This window comes from Perca fluviatilis, chromosome 8, assembly GCF_010015445.1.
Source record: "Perca fluviatilis chromosome 8, GENO_Pfluv_1.0, whole genome shotgun sequence".
Taxonomy (NCBI): domain Eukaryota; kingdom Metazoa; phylum Chordata; class Actinopteri; order Perciformes; family Percidae; genus Perca; species Perca fluviatilis.
The window spans coordinates 20,275,859-20,299,212 of NC_053119.1; the positions used below are offsets into that span (position 1 = coordinate 20,275,859).

Consider the following 23,354-nt stretch of genomic DNA (forward strand, 5'->3'; position numbering starts at 1 on the left):
TGTGTGTGTGTGTGTGTGTGTGTGTGTGTGTGTGTGTGTGTGTGTGTGTGTGTGTGTGTGTGTGTGTGTGTGTGTGTGTGTGTGTGTGTGTGTGTGTGTGTGTGTGTGTGTGTGTGTGTGTGTGTGTGTGTGTGTGTGAGAGATATGGAGAGCTGTTTTTAGGAATACCAAACAAAGACGAAGAGGGAGGCTGGATCCAGGCTGCATCCGTCTCGGGACCGGAGAGGCACCCAGCGGTAGCCTGGAGGTGCAGAAGGTGGGCGTAAAAAGAAATGTATAGCTGCTAAATACACAAGCATCAAATAAATACACAGAAGCATTTACGTATAAACTCAAGCACAGAGCACAGACCGACCTTCAGTTATGCTGACGCTGAATGAAGGGAAATACAATGATGGTCACACAATGTCACCTCATGTAATTTAGCTCTTTGTCTGATCCCAACCCCCCACCCTCTCTCGCTCTTTCTGCCTCTGTGGCTTACCTTTCTTCAGGCTGGTGAAGGGCAGGGTGTACTGGCCCACAAATTCACTGCTGAGGAGGCCGGTCTGCTCTCGGACACAGAAGCGGATGAGGCAGAGCTCAGGGACGCTGATGCTGAAGTTCATGTCAGCATCCCAGTGAGGACTCAGAGCTGTAATGGTAAGAATCAATAAGCATCAATAGGTTTAGTTAAAGCCACTATAATCAATTTTTTTAAGCGTTTAGCATCTTTTAACTAATTGTTTTTACTTTACTGCTTTGGCTCACTCTCATCTGTCTCATAGCTGCAGGCAGCTGTTTACAGTAAAAACGCTCTTAAATATCCACTGTACGTTCAGCACCAAACAGACCAAGTTAGCAACTAGCTAATAAACATAGTGGAGCATTTAGCAGCTAAACAGACAGATATTTTTCTGCTGAGTTGGCAGAGACCAAAAACAGAGCCAAAAGAGATTGAATATTGGACTCCCATTCACCTGGTGAAACACAACTCCAAATGAATGCTAATGTTGCTCCCTGTTTGCCATATCAACTTTATAGGGCAATAACATTTCAGTATTGTGTTGCAGCTTGTTTCTGCTGCCCCCAAAAATCTGTTATTGCATGTTTAAAAAGCTAAAGCTCCATTGTGTCATTTTTTGAGTTGATTCTTAGCAACAAAAAAAAAGTTGTTCTTTCACAAATGTGCTCATTCATGTGTAATTACTTCCACCAACTAATCAAAGTATTCTCGTACGTGTAGAATCTGCCATTCAGACGGTCGCCATGTTGCGCCTCCATCTTTAAAATACATTAGCCAAAGAGGGACATACCTCCGCCTTTAGCGTTTTTAAACTCAGTGGCTCCATGACAAATGCCAGGGAGGGAGGGGGAGAAGATAACGGAGTTGCCAAGGAAGTTAAAAAGAGAATTAAAACGACAACGCGACAGGCAAAGCAACAAGACCAAAATTAATATTGGAGTGGCTTTTCCAAGATGGAAAGAGCTCATAAGGAGCAAGGATTTTTAAAGAGACGCCTGCTTTCTTCTCAAAAGGTAATTCTGTAAATTCAAAGTTTTATAGTTGCTTGACTAACTATAGCATGGTTGTGCATAACGCTAGAACGACATCTAGGAGATACTTTTCCTTGCGTCAATGATGAAAAAGGATTGTATACCTTAACATAAACGTAATCATATGTGTCGTGATTTCCCTGCCAGACAACTCGTGTCATGTGCAGCTGTAACACAGACTAGCTACAGCTAGAACAGCTGTGTGTAAACAACGGAGAGACTAAGAGCTAATTTCGGTTTCTTAGACATGATGGTTCATACTGCTCAGAGAAATATATTAAAAACTCAAACCTCCGTTGCTTCTCTCCTATGCTGTAAACATTGCCTTACACTATTAATCTCGTACAATATACAGAATAACGATAGCACTGATACTTGACTAACCTTAGCTTCCATATGTTTGGGAACCTGATAGCGGATGTTAGCAATGAAATGGTACCAAAATAACGTAAAACTATTATTACACTGGAAGGAACACTCACGGACAAAGTCGTACTACTTGGAATAATACGGCCACCGTAGGAGTTAAAATGCTCTCGGAATGGGGGGGGGGGGCTAGAAAGTAATATTCAGTTGGTTGTCATATACAATTTAACCGCTAGATGGGAGAAAGCCTTTCTACAAGAACTTGTCTAGAGAAGGGATATTTCTTTAGACACGGTGCTGTGAAGCAGAGGACAAACAGAAGGAGGTTCTGTTCACCAGAACCAATAGAAAGGTTCTGCTATGGAAAAACTCATTTATTTATTTATTTTGCTTATTGTTAAACAAGACCAAGAGTCCACAGCCATGCTAGCGGACATGTGAGGCTGCACTTGGTGCTTAGACCCACATGCTAACATGCTCACAATGACGGTGCTAACATGCCACCATTAATTTGTATTCACCAGTGACCTTATCTGTTTGATAGTGTGAAATGATTTTATGATTTATGCCAATGCATAAGTGCTCTGCGCCCTCCAGGACTCATACTATCACTCCCACTCTCTCTCTCTCTCTCTCTCTCTCTCTCTCTCTCTCTCTCTCTCTCTCTCTCCTTCTCTCCCTCCTTGTCTCATCTCAGCAGCAGCAATACAGTGTCGTATCCTATCAATGTTATGTCTTGATATTAAGTTCATTTTCATGTGCCATTTAAAAAAAAAAAATTAAAGCTCCAAGCCAAATGCGACATAGGCTATTGTTTAAGTATGTTCCGTGGTGAACACCAGCTGAAATATGAGAAGTCTGTCAAAAACACTGACAGCTGTGGGATTAACTTCCTGATGACCGTTTTGGGCAGTACATTTAAGAGCCAAACAGTCATTTTCATATTTTTCATTATAAACAATAATAAACTAGAACTAGTCATTATGAATGTTGGTGATGTGGCATAGTCATAATTCTGAACACAAAAAAATATGTGTGTATGTATTAGTGCTGGGATGATAGGCTTTTGTCCCGATTGGATTCTTTCACGATATATTTTCATTCATTGCGATTCTAGAAGTATTGTGATTCGATAGTATTGAGTATTGCGATTTTCTTATCCTTCTTTAACAAAAAACCAAAGTTGAATATACACGTCTAGAGACAATATATCATGAGACATTTCTAAAATCTAATTGTTATCTAAAAAGAAGGCCCATCAGACCCGTCAGTCAGTCAGTCTGACATTTATTTCATTTGTAATTTGTAAAGAAGTACGTAACATGTATTTTCTGCATTCGCTCTGTTTTGCTGGAAACAGATATGATGTAGTCACCGTCGACGGTACTGTATAACCAGAAAATATTTAGGTGACTCATTGGTTAAAAAAAATAAAAAAATAAAAATATCGATTCTAGGGGAAAAGAATCTATTCTAAAAATTGTTGCAAAAAATCACGATACATACGATTTTCCATTTTTTTCTTTTTGTTTTTTTTCCACCCCTAGTACAGTATGTATGAGGATCCAACTGATGCTTAAACTCACTGTAACACTTCATCCTGTATGCACTGACTGTCAGCTCCATGTTTCCAGTCATAGAACTAGTGCATGACAGACTTATCTTCAAAGGAAATCCACTTCTACATTTTATCAGCACATTTCTAGCCCAACAGCAGCTTACTGGGAAATAGATTTAAAAGGAAGAGAAAAAAACCCCCACAGAAACCACGAAATACTGCTGTCATAGACAACTCCTCCAGTTTAGGTGGTTTTCATGTTTTTACTTGAAGGTTTACATTTCCGTACAGTATGCAGGTACTTGGCATGTTCTCAGATGTCATTTGTATCTGCATTTGTTAGTATAAAACCAGAGCTGCTAGCATGGCTGAAGACTCGTCTGTTTTTTTTTACTCACAATGCCCAAATTCAGAAAGAACAAATATAGAGCCCACAAAACTCATAACCTTCTGATAAAATAATTAAGAATTTATATTTTAATAATAATTGTAATTCTTAATTTCTAGAAAATTAAAAGTTAAACACTGCTGACAAAATGCATCTTGGATTGATAAAAGTAAAGCTGGGCCAGTCAAGCTGTGTCTTGAGATGTCCCAACAAGGCCACATACAGTTGGTCTTGCAGTACTTACAGTTGTTTTTCACAGTATGTGTGTTTTTCCTGTGGGAGTCAGATGCAATCCCATGCATCTCCACTCTGACAAAGGGGTCCAGAGCTTTGCCACTCCTGGAGATGGGTAGGTTGGACCCACTGATCACCTGTAGATAGACACACAGATATGCAGAGTGGATGGTCACATAGATAGGGGGTGTATGAGAATGTAGTTGATCAGGGATAAATGGTAAATATAAAAGAGAAGAGAAAACAGGAGAGCCAGTAAGAGTAGAGAAAAGAAGAGCGCAGAAGAGGGCTGTAATTACACTAGTCTGGAGAGAGGCGGGCTTATCTGCAGTCGTCTCACAAGGAGCCTTCCCTTCCCCAGCTCTGATCAAAGACAAACCTGCATGTACTTATCACGACATGCCCCGCTTGGCACTGATGGAGCTTTACGGTGTCTGGGCTCAAAATTAAAGTCCCTTTTCTTTTCTAAAGTCCCGCTACAAAACACCCTGCATTATTCTCATTCATAGTTACAAAGGTCCATACTTGTGAGCGTATAGATTACAGTTTGAACACTATTCATAAAGATTTGCTATTGAAAAACAGAGCATTGCTTGTCGTTGACAGTATTATGCTAAATGAGATCTCAAGGGGAAATATTGTTTTCCTGAGCAGATGAATAATTTATGACCCTATGTTACACCACTGAATGCTACTCATGACTCTGATTTCCACCGAGTTGAAAGCTGAGTCAAGATTGCAGGATTTTCCCTGAAGTGATCAAATAATACAGAATGATGATGTGAATAAATATTAAGGTATGGTTTCTCCCAGGGCATCCAAACGCGAGGTGTGTGTGTGTGTGTGTGTGTGTGTGTGTGTGTGTGTGTGTGTGTGTGTGTGTGTGTGTGTGTGTGTGTGTGTGTGTGTGTGTGTGTGTGTGTGTGTGTGTGTGTGTGTGTGTGTGTGTGTGTGTGTGTGTGTGTGTGTGTGTGTGTGTGTGTGTCTTCTTAGAAGACAGAAATGTCTGATGTGCTTTTGTTTAACTCGTGAGAGTCTATGCATCCTGAGTAAGTGATCAAGATTTATTTCCTTAATCAGAAACCAGCTAAACCAAGAATTATAGAAATACTCTGTGATAGGACTTTAAAGCAACAGCTTTAACAGGTTACATTTAGAACAGCTACAATATTGACTGAGGTCCACAGGTCAGTTATTGTAATAATTTGGCTGAACCGACCCTTATAGAGGGAGTTTTTTTATTATGATTCATAGCTGTTCAGAAGACTGATTCTGGCAGAGAAACAATGATGTTCCCTCGTCTACCTCCTTTGCAGTAAGTCTGTATGAGTCCCATGTGATCCCAGGAAATTCCACATATTGTCCTTGCAGAACAAAGCTTCACATATCTCTGAGTCCCACCATTATGTGCTACAGAAGAGCAAACCGTTGTATTTCTGTAATTGGACTTAGAAGAATTAGTGTGTGACAGTTGTCCTGATGGCACACTAAAGAGATGTGACTTGATGTGACTGTTCTCTACAGCTTCATTCATCCTTTCCCATGTAGCTTAGATACAGTGCATTACAAGTGCTGCTATTACCGTCCCATAACATACTTAAAATAATGGAAAAGGGATGATTTATTAATTGGACCCTGGGTCTGATTGCATTAGATCACCCCTCTCTCTTCTTTCCCTTTTTATATTCTGAAAGATATAATTTAATAAACGGAGACGCTCTCAGGGAGATTTACATTATTGTTGGTTCACAGCATCTGGTAGGAAAGCATTTATCTGGTGACTAAGAGTAAGATAAGCTCTGCTACACAATCTCTATATTGCGATGGATAGGCAGACACACACACACACACACACACACACACACACAGTCCTGTAACGTTACACCTTAATCCATAAATCCACCCTGAGTGGATTATTCAGCGTTCAGTGCTCCATAGCTGTACCTTTAGCAGCAGGTGTGTGGGTTTGTGGCCGTGCTGGCTGCAGCCGGGATCAAAGCTCCTCTGACTGGACATGAGCACTGCCGGCTTCAGGACGTATCCACAGCCGCCGTTGTCCTGGAAGCGGCCATCATTAAGGTCCATAGGCAATCCCAGAGACTGGAAATTGAGAGCCACTGCAAAACATGACGGGACAATGTTGGAACCATAGATATAGAACAATAATATAATATAAAGACAACATGAGTCTCTTTCCCCATTGGTTCCAATTGAAGCAATTCTAACCCTTAAACTTAACCCTGGTAAGATGGCCGCCAAGTGGTGTCCTATCTATTGTTTTATATCTGTGGTTGGAACTATGAAAACAAGGAGCTACAGAACAATCAAAGAGTATAGAAGTACCAAGAGGCGAAACTCTATAGAACGTTGTGTTGCGTTCAGTCCAAGATGGCGGAGCTGCACTCTTTAGAACTTTCCATTGTAAGCTGCAGCTCGGTCATTGGTGCGTTTAGGTCTAAAGAGTACAGCTCCGCCATCTTGGACTGAACGCAACAAAACGTTCTATAGAGTTTCGCCTCTTGGTACAACTAAAACATTTTTAATAGGAACAAAATTGAGGATGCCTAAAGCATGTTTATATAAAAGGAGCAGCCAACATGAGATGATCTCATGCATATCTTCTGTTTACTGACTCTTGTTCATTCTGCAGGAAAGAGCTAAATTATACAACAACTTAAAATGTTTCCCCAACAATAGCATACATTGCATCAGGGACACCTATAAAATCACCAACTGTGCAATAAGTGCATTTGTAGTAGGTTTTCTGCAGTGCAAAGCTCTGTGGTGGCATGTGTGCTGCATATGTCTACAGTGATGACCCATTTCAGACGTGTGAATAGATTGTCAGATAAAGAAAGCAGCTGATGTAATTCTGCTCACCGTTTTGAGCTATATCTCAGCTGGGCTGAACTGTGAAAACCAGTGAGTCTGCAATAGCATAAGTACATAATAAAGACCTTTTAATTTTGTCCTAACGAACACACTGCAATGCATCTTTTTATATAGGTGTATGTCTTAGGGTCCCAGTGAAAGGGCTGTTCATCTAACTGTAATTGATCCATCTAGGCTGCTGCTTTTGTACCGCAGTCTCCTGTAACGAGAGAAAAGTGAAAAGTGACGCTCACCATCTGCACAGCTGCCATCGAAGCACGTAGACATTCTGCTCAGTGATCAGCAGGGCTTTGTGTCAGAATCAGTGGCTGACTGAGCGATGGAGACAGATGAGGTGAAGTGACAGGCACATCGGCCAAGACAGTGCCAGACGGGTCTGCATTGTGACTTTAAGTCCGTGGGTAATCGCGCATTATCAGAAGGCGTGAGGATGTAAAGCTTTTATGTAAAGATATTTTTTTAAGCATATTTGCTCTCAGGAGCGATATACGTGATATGCAGTCAAGCCCAATGCTCATGCTTGATTCGAAGAAATGATGATGGGGAAAAAAAATAAATAACTGTGACCCAGACAAGGAAGTAGTTTAAATAGAAGAAAAAATAACATTTAGTGGGGTGCAAATGGATTGGGGGAAAAAAAAGGTGTGATAAGGGCCAGGAGAGGACGTGCTCTGGGGAAAACACAGATGAGGTGGTCAGGGTGTGGACTGGAATGAAATGTTCTTTTCACTGCTAATCGACAGGACACTTGGACAGGTTGTTCCCTTAGAAGTCTGGCAATCTGAGTTTCGTGTGTGTGTGTGTGTGTGTGTGTGTGTGTGTGTGTGTGTGTGTGTGTGTGTGTGTGTGTGTGTGTGTGTGTGTGTGTGTGTGTGTGTGTGTGTGTGTGTGTGTGTGTGTGTGTGTGTGTGTGTGTGTGTGTGTGTGTGTGTGTGTGTGTGTGTGTGTGTACTGCTGACATAAAGGAATTAAAGACATTCTCTGCAAGTCTTTTTTTGCATTTATGTTTTCAGGGTTTCTTCTTGACCAAACTACAAACATAAGTACAAATAATCTTAGCAACATTTTATTACCCTTGTATTTCATAACCCTTATATATTTTACTTTATAAACGTTTCCATGACTCCATTACTGCATATTAGATAAACACTGCATGCACTTGTATGTAATCACATCAAAGAGTTTGGAAATTTGTTACTATTCAACAAAAGATGTGATCAGCTTGGTTTGCTAAGTTATAAAATTAATGTGGATGCATGTGGGTATATGTATGAACTTTTACTGCATAGCTTATGTGTGCAGGCCCTCTCCGACTCACCGAGCTGTGAGCCAACATTCCAAAACTCCTGAGGGTTGTAGTTGGAAGAAGACGTCCTCGAGCCTGCTGGGTAAATCCTGCTGAGGAACTTCTGGTTGTGCTGAACAAAGTCTGCACCTGAGTGAGAAAACGCACAACACTTACAGGTCAAATGTCTCCTCTGACATACACTGATTCTATTTGGTCACAATGGCTGTGTGATGCAGTGATCCAGGAAAGCAGTGAGGTTTATCTACAGGGACATGGCCACTTTTTAATAGTATCAGTTATAAAAAAATTCACTTTTCTATGTTCTAGACATTACAGATATGATTCAGTTGATCATCAGTTGGTTTTTTTTATTGATGATTTGCTTTTATTAAAAACATGAATTGATATAGGATCTTATGAGTAATATTTACCAATGTATTTGTTATTTTAGCATTATGTCAAATAGATTTTTAAGAGAATACCTGAAAAGGTGGAGACCATTTGTCCTGATTAAGGTTTGAAGCCTGTATAATTATGCTCATTCTGGATAGACTAAAAAGCTCCAGTCTGTAGTTTCCCTGCAGGGCTTTAGGATGACAAGAGACTACACAATTTTTACAGCTCCAGCATAGCCAAGACTATTCCTGGTCGCTGCCAGCCAAGCCAACCAGCTCATAATGTAGCTGTGTGTCTGAAAAGTGTCACTACTCCTCAGCAGAAGAAGATTTCATTTCTCTACATCACTCTGTTTCTCCAATATACTGCCGCACAGCAGCACAATGACAGTTTAACTGATTATCAGTTGATTCAAACCTCTGTGGGCTCTTTCCACTTCCCCAACAGTGAGAGTATAAGGCATATTTCTGGGCTTGTGCTGTTGTGCTTTATTCCCTATAAAGTACTCCCCTATGTCGTATATGTCATGTTCAATATGCTTTCGTTATTATGGAGGTTTATGGCACCAGATATAATTGCATTTCTTGTCCAAAAAGGACCTACAGAGACTTCTTTGACCTCAATGCGATTGTAAATAATGTGAATCTGCTGGTCTCATCAGAATTACATTTTGTAATATTTGCAATTGATTGTATATAGTCTTTATTACTTCAGAATCAGGCTTCCCTTTTCTCTTCCCATAGTTTCAACTCTATCAATAACATTTTACCTGAGGCTTTGGCTAGCTTGCGAGCTTTCTTCTCTGCCATTGATGTGTTCTCGTAGTAGTTCTGATTGTCCTTGGAATGACTGAAGCTGATGAACTTAACAGACCTGGTGTATACGACCAGGTCAGATAAAGCCTCTGCCACCGCCACCTTCTTCTTCTATGTGTTACATTTAGGGTAGAGAGGAAGACAAACCAAAGACAGCACTCACCAAATTGCAACAAATAGTGTTGAAATTCCAAACGATAAAGTTTTACCTTGTATCATCTTATAGCAATGGCAATTTCATTTATATAGTACCTTTTATTACATGCAAAGCCAAAGTGCTTTACATTAAAAACGGCATAAACATTAAAACAAAGCATGAATAGAAATAAGAATACAATATAAGCATCAACATAGCAAAACATAGGGGGCGACCATACAAATTAATACACACACACACACACACACACACACACACACACACACACACACACACACACACACACACACACACACACACTGTAATTGAGCAAATGCCTGAGAGAATAACAAGGTTTTGATTTTGCTTCTGAATGTGGACACAGTTGTGATGGATCTCAGGTCATCAGGCTCTGTGTCATCACCCCTCATTGGACCTGGATCTTATTCTGGGTAAAATCTAGAAGGCCTGATGACCTGAGAGGCCTAATGGGGTTTTGATCAGTGAGCAACCTATTAAGTGCTTTATAGATTATTAGCAGGATTTTGAAAGTGATTTTGTATTGTACCGGGAGCCAATGAAGTAATTTGAGTACCGGAGTAATGTGTTCAAATTTATGGTATTATTTATGGTTATATCTTATGGTTGTAGTGTACATCCAACTATATGTGTACAGTACACAAACAGTCTATATCTGTCTCTATTTTTTTAAGAAATCTGTTCTTAAATCTAACTGACTTACTTTTGTCTTTGACCCTGCCTTTGACCAGAACTTTGCTTTGGTTTGCTGATCCTCATCCTCCTCATCATCCTCCTCATCATCCTCTCCCTCATCTACACTCTCCTCTGCCTGTGTCCCTGCTGCATCCTCCGTCTTAATGGGAGGCTTTATCTTTTTATTCTTGATGAGGATCTTATACTTCAGGTCCTGGCATCCCCACAAATACACATATACAGTATGAATTCACACATGCAACGTGCAAACATGCAAAGGTAACCTTAATCATGGGAACCTATATTCGCTTCGCACCATCACACAGTTGTATCAGTCAGTCAACTTAAACTTAGGAAACAAACCATCAAATCAAAACATTTGATTTGCACAAACCACCCCCTCTCAGATTTGTCAGAAAGATGCTGAGTCACTCAGTAGCCTCATCCACATCAGTGCATACACACAGCCAAGTTTGGTAGGATAAAGGAGCAGAAAGCAGCAGGTGTACTGAATCACTGAATCACACATATGTTGCTACATTTCACCGCCCTGGCTCCAAAATCTGTTTGTACTAGGTATCTTTATGCAGATGAGCAGCAATATGCTTAAAGTAAAAAAAAACAACAACATTATGGTATGGACTTGAAAGCAGTTAAATGGTAAGCCACATGGCAGAAAGTCACTATGTCAGCTTCACTGTCTGCACAAGCAAAATATGCAAAATAATTATAGATCTGCTAACATTAACAACCCATAAGAGTCCATATAGTATGAAAATTATAAGCTTCAGCGCTTCCTTTGGCACTGCACTCTTTAATTTTTGTATGTACTTTTGTAATTTAGGATATCATTTTACCCATGTTTATGGTAAAAATAGAATAAAGTAGATGTAAAACCTTTAATCTAAGTGGTCAGAGTAGAGTATAAGGTGATGAACAGTTCTGAGAATCGCACATTGGTTACACTTGCATAATTGGATGGTAACTTGGGTGTAAAGCTGCTTGAATGTGACACACGAACACTGATTCAGTGTTCAAGTTGCTGGGGGTTAAATAGTCAAGATGAAACCATTAGTGCTGAGGCTCCTATCTAAGCCCCCTCTTCCTGAGTCATAAATATAAAGAACGATATGGGGAAGAAAATCTTATATGCACACTCAGGATAAAACACAACTCATGTCTTGCAGTAAATCCCAAAGCAGTAGAAGTCAGAGGCAGCAAAGAAACCTTCATCCTCCTCGTGATATTCAATAGACTGGAGCGACTGTGCCGGCATCTTTCAGGCCAGTCGCTCAGTCATGGGTTGAAGCAGATGCTTTCATTGGAGAGTCCAGAATCCAAACAGGGTAATCTAAATTAACTATCAGCTCAAGTGCCTCAGCGTGCTTAAAATGATGGACACTTCACAGGATCAACCACATCACATTTGATTTTGCAAATCTCTGAGAGACTAAAGAGGCTTGTCCATTAACCCCTGCATCCCAGTGGAGGAGAGAGGCAAAGGGAGCCTCAGAAAGAAACTAATGAGGCCCTCCGTGATGACCAAAAGGTCTTATTTTCTCGTTGTTTTTCTTTGCTATGGCAGGCGATGAGGACTTATACATACAAACACTATCATGCCTCTACCTGCACCAGCAGCTCTAACATTCAACACAGATTCTTCTTCTGATTTACACCGGAGATAGTCAAGCTCTCTCCTTTCTGAGTCTTACATTTGGGCTTGGGAGGTCTCCAGTAGTTGGGTGATCCAAGGGAGTTCTCAGCAGCTTTTCCCCCAAGATTGAGATGAGGTACTGGGCCATGACCTCCTGCTGCTCCTTGGAGCAATGGTTTTCTAATGACAGGATCACCGGGTAAGCAGACACCTGTCAAGAAATAATCACATCAAAAGAAATCATGATTCAAACCCTATTTCCAACAATTAGCATCAACTTGGATCTACTGCTCTCTCTACAGGCTCTTAATTCTCCCGACACATCACAGAAAATGGCCTGGATCAAAGACAACTTGCATGCAAAGCATTGCGATCAGAGATGCTATTAATTAGAGCAAATGCAGCTAAGCAGGGACTCCTGGAGGCTACAGAGTCAGGAGTGAACACTGAGTTAGATGCCTGGAGCACCACTCCGGGAAATGTGTGTCATGTAACATACTATAAGCTGTTACCTCGAAGGCATGTTGCTCCACAGTGGTGATGACGTCCTTAAAGAATATCTTGGTGGTCAGGGTGTAGCCATGGTAGACTACAGGCTCCATATCTGGCCCATCCCAGCAGTCAATCTCCAGACAGCGACAGCCTTTCCTCAGAGCACTGTGCCACACAAATACACACATAAGCGCATGCATGCATACAGAGACACATGCAAACACACTGAGCTGTGGCACGTGAGAAATTACAAGTGAAGCATTGAGGCACAAACTGAGTGATTCCCTTTCCACGCACAAGTTCATCTCAACGACTCCCATACATGTGAAAAATGACTGTATTATTATATATAATGTATATAATACATGCTAATAATTTACAGCCAGTGGTGGAATGTAACTAAGTACAATTACTCAAGTAGTGTACTTAAGTAAAGATTTGAGGTACTTGTACTTTACTTGAGTCCTTTCTTTTAATGCCACTTTCTACTTCTACAAATAACAAATTAAGATTTTTGCACACACAAAACACATGTAGTTTACACAATATGATGTTTTATTATAATTTAAACTACCCAACAATATACAGGCCTACAAGTACAGCTGAAATTATTAGCCGATTAAACACTTATGGTGTTTATTGTTGATTGACAGAACTGTTTTGTTATTTCCAGTTTCTAAAATGTGATTATTATCTATAAAAACGCAGTTAAGTTCCCAAGTATTTTTAAAGCTCTGAACATATACAACTAAAAGTTTCAGTGATACATTATAATGTATGCCTTTCACAACATACAGGCTCTTGTTAATCTTTTATTTCTTCCTCCAACAAATACATTTGGTCATTTTCCTTTCTTCTCCCTCCCACCTGTGAGCTAGTGGGATTTCTACTCCTACCACTTTGTTGTCTTCTCTATATGATTCCTGCATTATCTAAGTAAACCAGAGCTTCCAGGCCACTGGTTTGGAGGGTTCCACTCTAGCAGCCGGCCAGGATAACTCAGCACTTTCACAGGGTCCATAAATACAGCACTTCTGCTGCCATAAGCCCCTTTTGTAATCACCTCCATTGTCCCATAAAGGGACCACAGCAGTTTCACTGTGCCTCAGCACATGAGTGGGTCAATAAAATGAGAGAATCCTGATAACACACGCATGTAGGTCTGTAGGAGAGACTTTAGAAGGAAAGTAAAGTGTATTGAGGGGTGTTTTAGATCTGTATCAGAGCTAAATAGTGTTTAAATTGGCATTATCAGTTGACTTGAACCACATTATTAGCAGATCTATTACAAAATTCTGCAGATTAGTTGGTTAATTTGCAAGTATAATTTCATGATGCAGCACTTCAGAAAATCATTCCCACTTCCATGTGGAAGTGGTTTTCAAAAATGTGAAGAAGAACACAAGCTGTACTGTATTAGCTGTACGTCCCTACCAAAAATAGGCATCCAGGTGGCTCTTTCCTACTAGCTGATCTCCAGTCAGGTAGGTGTTGTGTGATGTGGAGATGAAGTAATTGGTGAGAGGCTGGTCCATGTATTGGTACACAGATGTGTGGGCCTGGTCAAACAAGCAGCAGTCTTTGGACTCCATGTACCTGAGGAATCCTTCAAATGTCATAGACCTGCTTTCTCTGGCTGTTGGAGGAGGAAGGAGCAGTGTCACTGTCAAAATCAGCCTTGGCTATTCTACCAAGCTCAAAGCAAAAAAAAGAAGTTTAAAGCCAGCTCAAGCAAAAGTTCTGTTTCTAGTTTTAAAACATTAAAACAAATCAAATGAATATCAAGACTAAAAGAGTCTACAGCCATGCTAGTGGCTCTGTAAGGCTGCACTTAGGCAGCACACAGCGTTGTCACCAATGACACAATGCAATGATAGCATGCTATGTTTAGCAGATATGAGAGCAGTTTAGCATATTGGCATGTTAAAGTTAGCTAATAAGCACTAAACACAAAGCACAGTTTGGGCTTAGCTTAGTTATAAATGTCATTAGTTTGGCTTGTATTTGGTCATTAACCGACCTGATGATGCCAGATGAAAAGTCGGGATCAGCGAAGTCATTGGAATTTATCCTTTGGGCAAGCACCATGAATGTCGGCACAACATTTCATAGCAATCCATCCAACAGTTGTTGAGATAATATTCTAGTCACTGGCATAGCTAAAAACTAGCTCCCCTTAAAATGTAAGGTACTGAGTTACTATTATTATTTGATAATGGATTATGATATCAGTTGCAGTGAAGGACACTTTAGTTAAACTTTAAGTCAAGATGAAGTACGCTTATTCTGGGGTGGTTATGAAACTAGTCCAACTAAATAATCAGTCCAAAAGATGAGCAACTTCATTGAAACATCTGGTTCTTTGATGATAAAAAAAAAAAAAAAATGCAAAGGTATAAGACTGTGTGCAATCAAACCAGAGCAGAGAAGTAAACTTCAGCTCTCAGGGCTCAGGACTTGCACACTGCAAAATCTGACCGAATGTAGTAGGACATCCTGGTATTTCCTGGCATACTATTAATTGGGACATACTAAATCCTTTTCTAGCATACTTATTAGTATGATAGTATGGATATTGGAACGCAGAACCAATCTGATCTTAAAATTTTCCCGGCAGACATCTTGGCTTGTCATAGCAGGAAAAACACAGGTGTAATTCAAAAACTCGTTCCAGGGTCCAATATTGTGCATGCTGGCTCACTGCCATGGCTTAATGGGACACGTGATGGAAGTGAGCCATCGTTAACTACATTTGTTTCACATGTGCCTTTTCTTCAATGACAAGTCAAAATGTCTGCTGTAAAAAAAAAGTTTTCCCGTGCTGCTAATGGCTGAACCTAGAGATTATAAATTGTGGATGTGCTTTTACATTCATCAGTTCAGTTCACTTTCAGATTCTGGTTAAATTGCTGAAGATTTCATTAAGAATGGAAGTAAAGTGCAATTATGCAGGTAATGTATTTGCTAAAAATAAATATACAGTATAATAATGAAAGGTACAGAAGCTAAAAACTGCTCTTTAAAACCTTCTCTTACTGAAAGACTGTATAAAGTGAAACAATTGCAGTCTTCGTTGAAGCTGCAGACTAATTGTGAGCCTTTTGTTGTTGTTTTCCCTGTTTTGCTGTTTGTGATGCTGTGAATTAGCCAGCAGTACACTGATCCCGAGACAACATCTGTTCTACTAGTCCACTGACGTGCCTGACTCTTCCATTTTCCTTCTGTCATTTCAACCCCCCTGCCCCTGGGCTTACAGCAAATCACTTTGTCAGCCTTGCACCACTGGAGCTTAAGCCTTGACTTGTGTTATAACTAAATTAGCATCATTACTTGACAAAGCCTGAGTCTGTAAAGAGTAGATGGTTTTTTTTTACCCATAGTGATGAGCAGCAAGCAGCCTGACGTGGTACGCAGCTCTCCCTTCACTTACCTGTCTCTTCAATCTCATATCTATCAATCAAACTCTCTGCCATCTCTTCATTTGCTGTGAGCTCCATCTGCTCCTTGTGGAGGAACCTGAGGAGGGCGCAGGCAGGCAAAATGGTCTGCTCTGAGGTGTAGCATTGGTACAGATGCTGGATTTCAGCTCTCCTAGAGAAGGGGGCCTTGCTTTTCTTCATCTTGCCCTGCACACAATCAGTATAGCCTCTTAATCCCTTGTCTTCGATCCTGGGAAGTTATTCTTAAGTTTCTTTGTAAAACTTCCATCTTTTATGAAATCAACATGCAGTTCTGAGAAGAGTATGTGGCTACAAATAATTTATTAAAGGCTTGTGTTTGTCCGCAAGGCTGGATATTCGTCATGATAGTGTTAGAAGAAAGAAAGTGTTGAATTTAGGTCCTTTTTTAAAGCATAAAACTTCAGATAATTTTTTAAGTTGTCATCTTGTAGATATTTTAAACACTTGTATGTGTTTCAAAGACACAGCACATCACTTGCTCTCTAAAAATATACAGGAAATGGTGAATAAAAATGTCATCTCAGAGATGCATCCCAGATTTTACCTGAGCTCACTGTTGAAATACTACTTTTTCAAACTCGGCATGAGAGACAATAAAAGAGAAGTCAGGGTCTTCACTCACACAAAGTTCTCCCATCCTCTCACAATGCAACCTCCCTTTCCTTTCTTTTTCTCTTACTTCCATCAAAAACTAAGGCAACGTCTGTGTGACTTTCTCATTTTAGTCCCTCTCCTCTCCTTGTCATCCCTCTCAGTCAAGGGACAAAAGTGTCTGTGACTTTCCCTGGTTTTGTGTGTGTATCTCTCTCTCTCTCTCTCTCTCTCTCTCCCCCTCTCCATACCTTTCATCTCTGTTCTGCAGCCCCTGACAGTTCAGACATATGCCTAAACCAGTGTTGTCACTGGGTGCCCTGCAGTGGGCTGGCCTCCCGTTGTATCTGTTGCCTCAGTGTGAGCAACACAAAGCAACTAGCTCTGCTATAATCTTCATTAACCTTTTATGCAGTTGCAGCAGCTGTATCTAAACCAGAAGATCCCTTTGAAGTGGTGTATTGCGTCTAATGATTGGATGATAACACTAGAAAAGTCCAAAGATCTAACATAAAGATTTGGATAAACCTTTCTTACTCTTACTTCACTGATATTTGCCAGTAAACAACTGCAACTGAGGAGGGAATTAGCTAGATGCAACTCTTGAAAACTCAATAAAATATCATGTAAACAACAGCCTACCTCAGATACTGATGGTCTCTGGGTCCCTGTAGTATAGATATTTAGGAACAGGATATCAGCTGGGTACGAAAAACGCTCAAAACAATCTGATTTTTTAGCAGGTTTCTGGGGAAGTAAACACAGCTGTTGCCATAGTGACAAAACATTCCGATTCTATGGATACCTGTTAAAAGAAAACAGTGAAGATCATATAAGGCAGAGGGTTAAAACTCACCTTGTGACTGTCTCCTCTTATTATTTCAGACATGAGCAGTGGACTTAGTGATAAAATACAGACAGAATAGAGTATGTGAAGATAGAACTTTTGCTTCATGTTCCTGCCTGTTGAAAAGTCTGTGGGTGAGTAAAAGTCTTTCCCTTTCAAACTTGTGATAGTCACATAAATCATATCTTATTATGATTAATAGTATAAACCTATACAGCATAACACAGTGATCAAACATATATAGATATCCAGTTGGCTAAGTGCACTCCTTATTTCCACTATGCAAGTTGTGTTTTCAATCCTGTTTTGTAGATTGTTCCAAAAAAAAAAAAAAAAGAGGACCTTACAGATCTCAGTGAAGTTTGATTGCTTTACGTTTGAAAACTCTACTTGGCGCCTGACTCCTGTCTAACATGCAAAACTAAGCTGGTCACCATGGTAAACATTAAACCATTAAAACATCAGCATGTTAACATTGTCACTATGTGCATGTTAGCATGCTGACATTAGCATTTAGCTCAAAGCACCAATACACAATGTGCTGTAGACTTGTTAGCATCTTCTTCTGTTAGAATCTGTTGATTCTCTTGATCACTTATAATGTTTTCTGATATTTTGTTGTCAGCTGTGGCCTATTTGATATAAACTGCTATTACTCCTAAATGCACTGTGTAATTACTACCAAATTTAAATGAGAGCTGTACACATCTACTCTGAGTTATCCTACAAAATGTGATGCTGTTTCTTATGTAAATGGTGCGACTGGAATATGATAAATGAAATGCCCATAATTCATGAGTCTGACCAAATCACAAGGCATCTTTGTCCAATGCCCTAATATTTCTGGACAGGATGAAAGTATTCTCCAAAAATGCAGATTCAAACTTTAAAAATACATATATTATAATAAACAATTTAAAGGATTGTGTAGCAGATGTTTGAGCTCTGTGAGTGCTCTATTTCACCAAGTGATCTGGTCAAAATTACTTGTGATTTCCTACAACAGCATGGTAAATTGAAGCACTGGCATCTCCTATTACTGGTATTAGTGCCACAGGGTGCGCTGAGCTGCTGTCTGAATACATCATGCAAATCTAAAGCAAAAGAGAGAGATTGATTTCAATGGTAATAATTTCATGGAATAAAGTCCACATTCTCAAAAATGTCAAAGCCCCAGTGGATGAAAGTGTGAACGCATCATGAAAACTCATCTATGCAACAGTCAGTAAAGCTTAGAGAACATCTCCACGGATACTGTGTTGGTTGTTTTAGCACGTTTGACAGGAACTTCCTCCCTGGTTGTCTGTGTAAATCTGAATGTTATTGGCGTGGTGTGAATCACTGGTGCACAACAATAGTCATTGCCTAGTCATAGTCCAGCAGAGTCATTCCTGTCTACACCAGGCTGTAATGGCTCGGACTTGTGCCTGTCAGAACCATTGGGCATATGAGTTTGATGTGATAATTCCCAGGCAGTGAACATGAAGCCCTGTATATGGCCCCTGTCTCTGCATCACTGCACCTCCCTCTCCACGGTCGGTTAGTTGGACTCATCTGGGAGCAGAGTGTGCTTTTGTGAGAGTGTGCTCTTGTGTATGTAGCTTTCAGTTTTTGCTTCTGTGCTTGTGTGCATCTGTGCACATTGAAGGGTTGATGGTAAATAAAAGATCAGCAGTGTGTGTGTGTGTGTGTGTGTGTGTGTGTGTGTGTGTGTTCGTGTGCGTGTGCGTGCGTGCGCGTGCGTGCGTGCGTGCGTGCATGCGTGCGTGTGTGTCTGGGAATGCATATTATAGATGTGGAGCTCAGATGCACCAGCATGCTGCGGCACCGTCCCTGCTGCTCATTGTGGGAAAATCAGATCACTCTGCTTCAATCCACATTGTGATGAGCAGAGATCAAGGTTTTATCTTTAACCCAGGGCTCCGGTTTAATACTGTGGCAAGGCAGAGTCAAAACCGCACCTGTTCAGATGTTTAAGATGAGAAGAGCTGCAGAGTTTTCAAATGTGACTCTGTACTTGAATAAGGGGGTGGTGAGCAGACCATGTTTCCTTTTGACAATGTATTCCCAGCTGGATTTCCACCGGCTCATTTGGTATTCATTGGCCCATTGGAGCTTTGAGTCAGACAGCAGAATGCCAATGCTTGATTTTTTTATAAATAGAGATGTAAGGAGCTGAGCTCTGGCATGCATCATGTGTATACGGTTTTTGCACTTGTTTTCAATTCAATTCAATTTTATTGTCATTCAGCATGTTATACACACAGAGAACGAAATTCGCTCTCAGGACCAGCAATATGGCAGTGGCAGTAATTCATTAGCCTATGATTAAAAATAGATAAGGTTTAAATATAGAATATAAGGTTTAGATATAGAATATCATCTAGCAACCCTGTGTCCTAAAGAAATGTATGAAATTAAAAAAAGTAACTAGGCTTTGCCAAATAGGTTTTGGAGGAAATGTAATTTCTAGTTTTCCCCAGTCTTGTCAACCACAAAGAAGTAAGAGGAGGTCAAGGTGGGTGGTTAGGCAAATAAACAGGACTTTGAAACCTGAGATCCGAGACATCCTGTTTCCTATTCGTTGTTAGGTTAGGGAACGATTGTAGTTTTGATTAAAGGGGACATATAAAAAACTAAAAGTTTTCCAGTGCTTGTACACATGCATTTGGGCATCTGGAGTGTCTACCAATCCACAAAGTGTGAAATACAACCCAGTCAGTGTTTTGTGGGCTGATTAGATCAGAAAACATTGGATTGAGCAAGTAATTCCGATTTGGCTCCCCGTGTACCCAAATGAGAAGCTGTGGATGAACAACGAGGTCTAACAGCTGCTCAAGGCAAGAGATACAGCCTTTAAATCTGGAGACACCTCAACCTACAGAGATGCCAGAGCCAATCTAAAGAGGGGCATCAGGTCTGCAAAACTTAATTACAAACAGCGCATTGACGAAGACTTCGAGAACAATTCTAACCCACGACGGATGTGAGAAGGCATTCGATCAATCCAGATTACAAAAAGAAGACTGACACTCAGCATACGCCAGTCAACAACGACGCCACCTTGGCAGAGGAACTTAACAGTTTCTTTGCACAGTTTGACAAGGACAATACCCAGTCTCAACTTGGCTTCAAACTGACAGGAGATTGACTGCCTCTTGTCACTCACATATTCAATCTTTCGCACTTCTTATGTTCTGTTCCTACGAGCCTGAAATCTACAACTATCGTGCCTGTTCCAAAAAAAATCACAATAACCTGCCTTAACGACTACCGACCAGTTGCTCTCACTCTTGTCATTGCAAAATCCTTTGAAAGACAGGTAATCACCCACATCAAAGACTCGGTCCCAGCCGACCTAGATCAACACCAGTTTGCCTACTGGACAAACAGGTCGGCTGAGGACACTATGTCTGTGGCTTTGCACACTGCCCTCTCACATCTGGAAAAGCCCAACACCTACAGTACGTCAGGATGCTCTTTGTTGACTACAGCTCGGCATTCAACACCATCGTACAAGCCAGCTGATCAGCAAACTTCATACACTAGGAATAACCGCTTCCGCATGTAACTGGATTCTAGATTTTCTCACAGTATGTCAGGATGAATAGGCACACATCTTCCATCCCCACCCTGAGCACCGGTGGGCCGCAGGGTTGTGTGCCCCCCCCCCCCAAGCACTTTTCACCCATGACTGTCAACCCACCCACGAATCGAACATCATCGTGAAATTTGTAGACAGCACGACTATCATCGGGCTAATATCAAACAACAATTAAACTGCATACAGAGAGAAGGTGCATAACCTGACAACATGGTGCGACATCAACAACCTGGTCTTAAACACTACAAAGACCAAAGAGATCATCGTGGACTTTAGGACTACCAAAAGTCCACTCACAGTCCTGTAACCATCAGGGGAGCTGATGTGGAAAGGGTCTCCAGATTTAAGTTTCTGGGAGTTACCATCACAAAGGACCTCTCCTGGGCTGACAATGCCTCGGCAGCAGTAGGCACAGCACAACAACGCCTCTACTTCCTGAGACGGCTGAAGAGAGCTAACATCCCCCAGAAGCTGCTGGTAAACTTCTATAGGTGTTCGATAGAGAGCATCCTGACAAACTGCATGACAGCCTGGTACAGTAGCTGTACCAAAGCCGCCAAAAAAGCCCTGCAGTGTGTGGAGAAAACAGCAGAGGAAATTGTGGGCACTGATTTGCCATCACTTGAACACCTTAATAAGACCCGCTGTGTGAAAAGGGCTAAGAACATTGTCAAGGACACTACTCACCCTGGACATGGGTTGTTTGAGCTTCTCCCATCAGGCAGGCACTACAGATTACCCAGAATACGCACTGAACTCTGGAAAAGTCATGTAACAATAATCAGGAGGGCAATTTGCAATATCGCTGCTTATTTATTTCTACTATGCAATATAACCATGTGGCAATAAGGAATCCTGATGCTATAATGCAACTTGTGCAGTTATGATAAGCTCCTACTTATATAATGTTAGCTTTTATTCATATATAAATATCATATACATTTATATATTTCAGTACTTAACTTTTATCTAACATTTTCAGCTCATAACATTATTATCTCATGTTGTTATTTATATAGTATATGTGATTCTAGATAAACTTACAGACTTATTAGACTTATTTATATTTATTTAATTGTTCCAGTACTATTGAACATGTATTTTATCACTTTTAGCGCACCTTTGGGCTGTCTTAAAGTAATCTCGTTGTGCTACTTAATGACAATAAAGTGTTTGAACTCAAACTTGAACTTTGAACTTCGTATGTCACATGCAGGCTCATTAGGATATCCCGCCCTCCATCTCTGTATCTCCACCCACAGCTTGAAAACTACCTTTGCAGAGGTTTGGCATATTTTTTTCTGAATACCAATTGGAGCAGACTAGGATTTTCGGGAGGGGGGCTTAAAGAGACAGGCGCTATAATGGAGCGTTTCAAGGTAAATACAGGTATATTCAGCCTGTCAGTATGAGAAAAAGAATGTGTTCTTTGCACATTACATTACATCAGAATCAGAATAATTTATTTGTCATTGTAAAAAGTTTTAAAACATGGTCACAATGGAATTTAAGCGCTACTCCTTCTGGTGCCTAGAAGTATACATTCATACGCACACGCCATACCCTTCCACAAACCATACCCTCACATACAGATAATGGGACAGGTGCTTCTAGTGCATAGTAGTATACATTCATACACTTACTCACACCGTACTCTCACACCAAAAAAATATTTTAAAAGATCACAGTACTGGAGAAGTGCAAAACAGGCAAGATAATCATTCAGCATGATGAAATCCTATTTCTGTAATTGAATGTTTAGAGTTGTGATGGCTGTGGAGAAAAAGCTGTCAATATGCTCTCTATGACAGAGCGATAGAGAGGTTGTTTCTCTTTAGCAGTCTCAGGAAGTAGAGACGCTGCTGTGCCGTTTTGATAATGGTGGTGGTGTTAGCTGTCCAGGAGAGGCCGTTAGTGATGTGGACTGCCAGGAATATGAAGGTGTGGACCCTCTCAACGCTAGCACATTCTATGAGGAGTGGCGGTGGGTCCATCTGCCGCTTCCTCCTGAAGTCCAGAATCAGCTCTTTGGTCTTTGATGTATTGAGCTCCAGGTTGTTGTCAGCCTCTTGATCTCAGCCCTGTAGTGATAGGAGTCGAAAGATGCTGGGAGGCTAGATTTAATGTAACGTAGCACCAGTTTCTCCAGGCTTTTCATGACAACTGATGTCAATGCAACTGGTCTGTAGCTGTAAAGGTCTTCTGGAGCTGGCTTTTTTGGCACAGGAATGATGGTGGCTGATTTCAGACAAGATGTTACAGTGGCCTGTGACAGGGAGCTGTTGCTAGACTCCTGCTAGCTGGTCCGCACAGGATTTAAGGACTCTGCCCGGCACTCCGTCAGGTCCAGTTGCCTTCCGTGGGTTGACGGTCTTCAGTGAA

The 23,354-nt window shown here is 40.8% G+C and overlaps 1 protein-coding gene and 1 long non-coding RNA gene across 7 annotated transcripts; one reads left to right on the forward strand and one right to left on the reverse strand.

Annotated features, from left to right (window-relative positions):
* Positions 1-18: 18 nt before the first annotated feature.
* On the reverse strand, positions 19-17,260 carry LOC120563518 (1-phosphatidylinositol 4,5-bisphosphate phosphodiesterase zeta-1-like). Of its 4 annotated transcripts, none has more exons than XM_039807722.1 (12): positions 17,164-17,260; positions 15,900-16,095; positions 13,904-14,105; positions 12,490-12,634; positions 12,036-12,188; positions 10,352-10,537; positions 9,428-9,584; positions 8,293-8,409; positions 6,027-6,199; positions 4,093-4,219; positions 485-634; positions 19-241 (listed from the first exon to the last, which is right to left on the reverse strand). In XM_039807722.1, exons 2-12 carry the CDS (start codon positions 16,087-16,089, stop codon positions 159-161), a joined length of 1,683 nt encoding a protein of 560 aa, XP_039663656.1. In that variant the 5' UTR covers positions 16,090-16,095; positions 17,164-17,260; the 3' UTR covers positions 19-158. The 4 variants fall into 4 exon arrangements, with proteins under 4 accessions (XP_039663656.1, XP_039663657.1, XP_039663655.1 ...); XM_039807723.1 differs by lacking the exon at positions 17,164-17,260 and adding an exon at positions 16,773-16,848; XM_039807721.1 differs by lacking the exon at positions 17,164-17,260 and adding an exon at positions 16,553-16,724.
* Positions 103-12,863, forward strand: LOC120563523. 3 transcript variants are annotated; one of them, XR_005639974.1, is made up of 5 exons: positions 103-256; positions 495-642; positions 8,264-8,413; positions 10,380-12,176; positions 12,280-12,863. It is a non-coding gene; the product is annotated as an uncharacterized LOC120563523 (long non-coding RNA). The 3 variants fall into 3 exon arrangements; XR_005639975.1 differs by having other exon boundaries at positions 8,277-8,438; XR_005639973.1 differs by having other exon boundaries at positions 8,277-8,413.
* Positions 17,261-23,354: the final 6,094 nt, after the last annotated feature.

Coding starts and splice junctions, on each gene's coding strand:
- LOC120563518 (XM_039807721.1), bottom strand. CDS start 16,615: ATGGAAGTAAGAGAAAAAGAAAGGAAAGGGAGGTTGCATTGTGAGAGG. Junction 16,096..16,552: donor AGAGGATGGGAGAACTTTGT/GTGAGTGAAGAC, acceptor GATTGTGTGCAG/GGCAAGATGAAGAAAAGCAA. Junction 12,635..13,903: donor CACCTGGATGCCTATTTTTG/GTAGGGACGTAC, acceptor TGTGTGGCACAG/TGCTCTGAGGAAAGGCTGTC.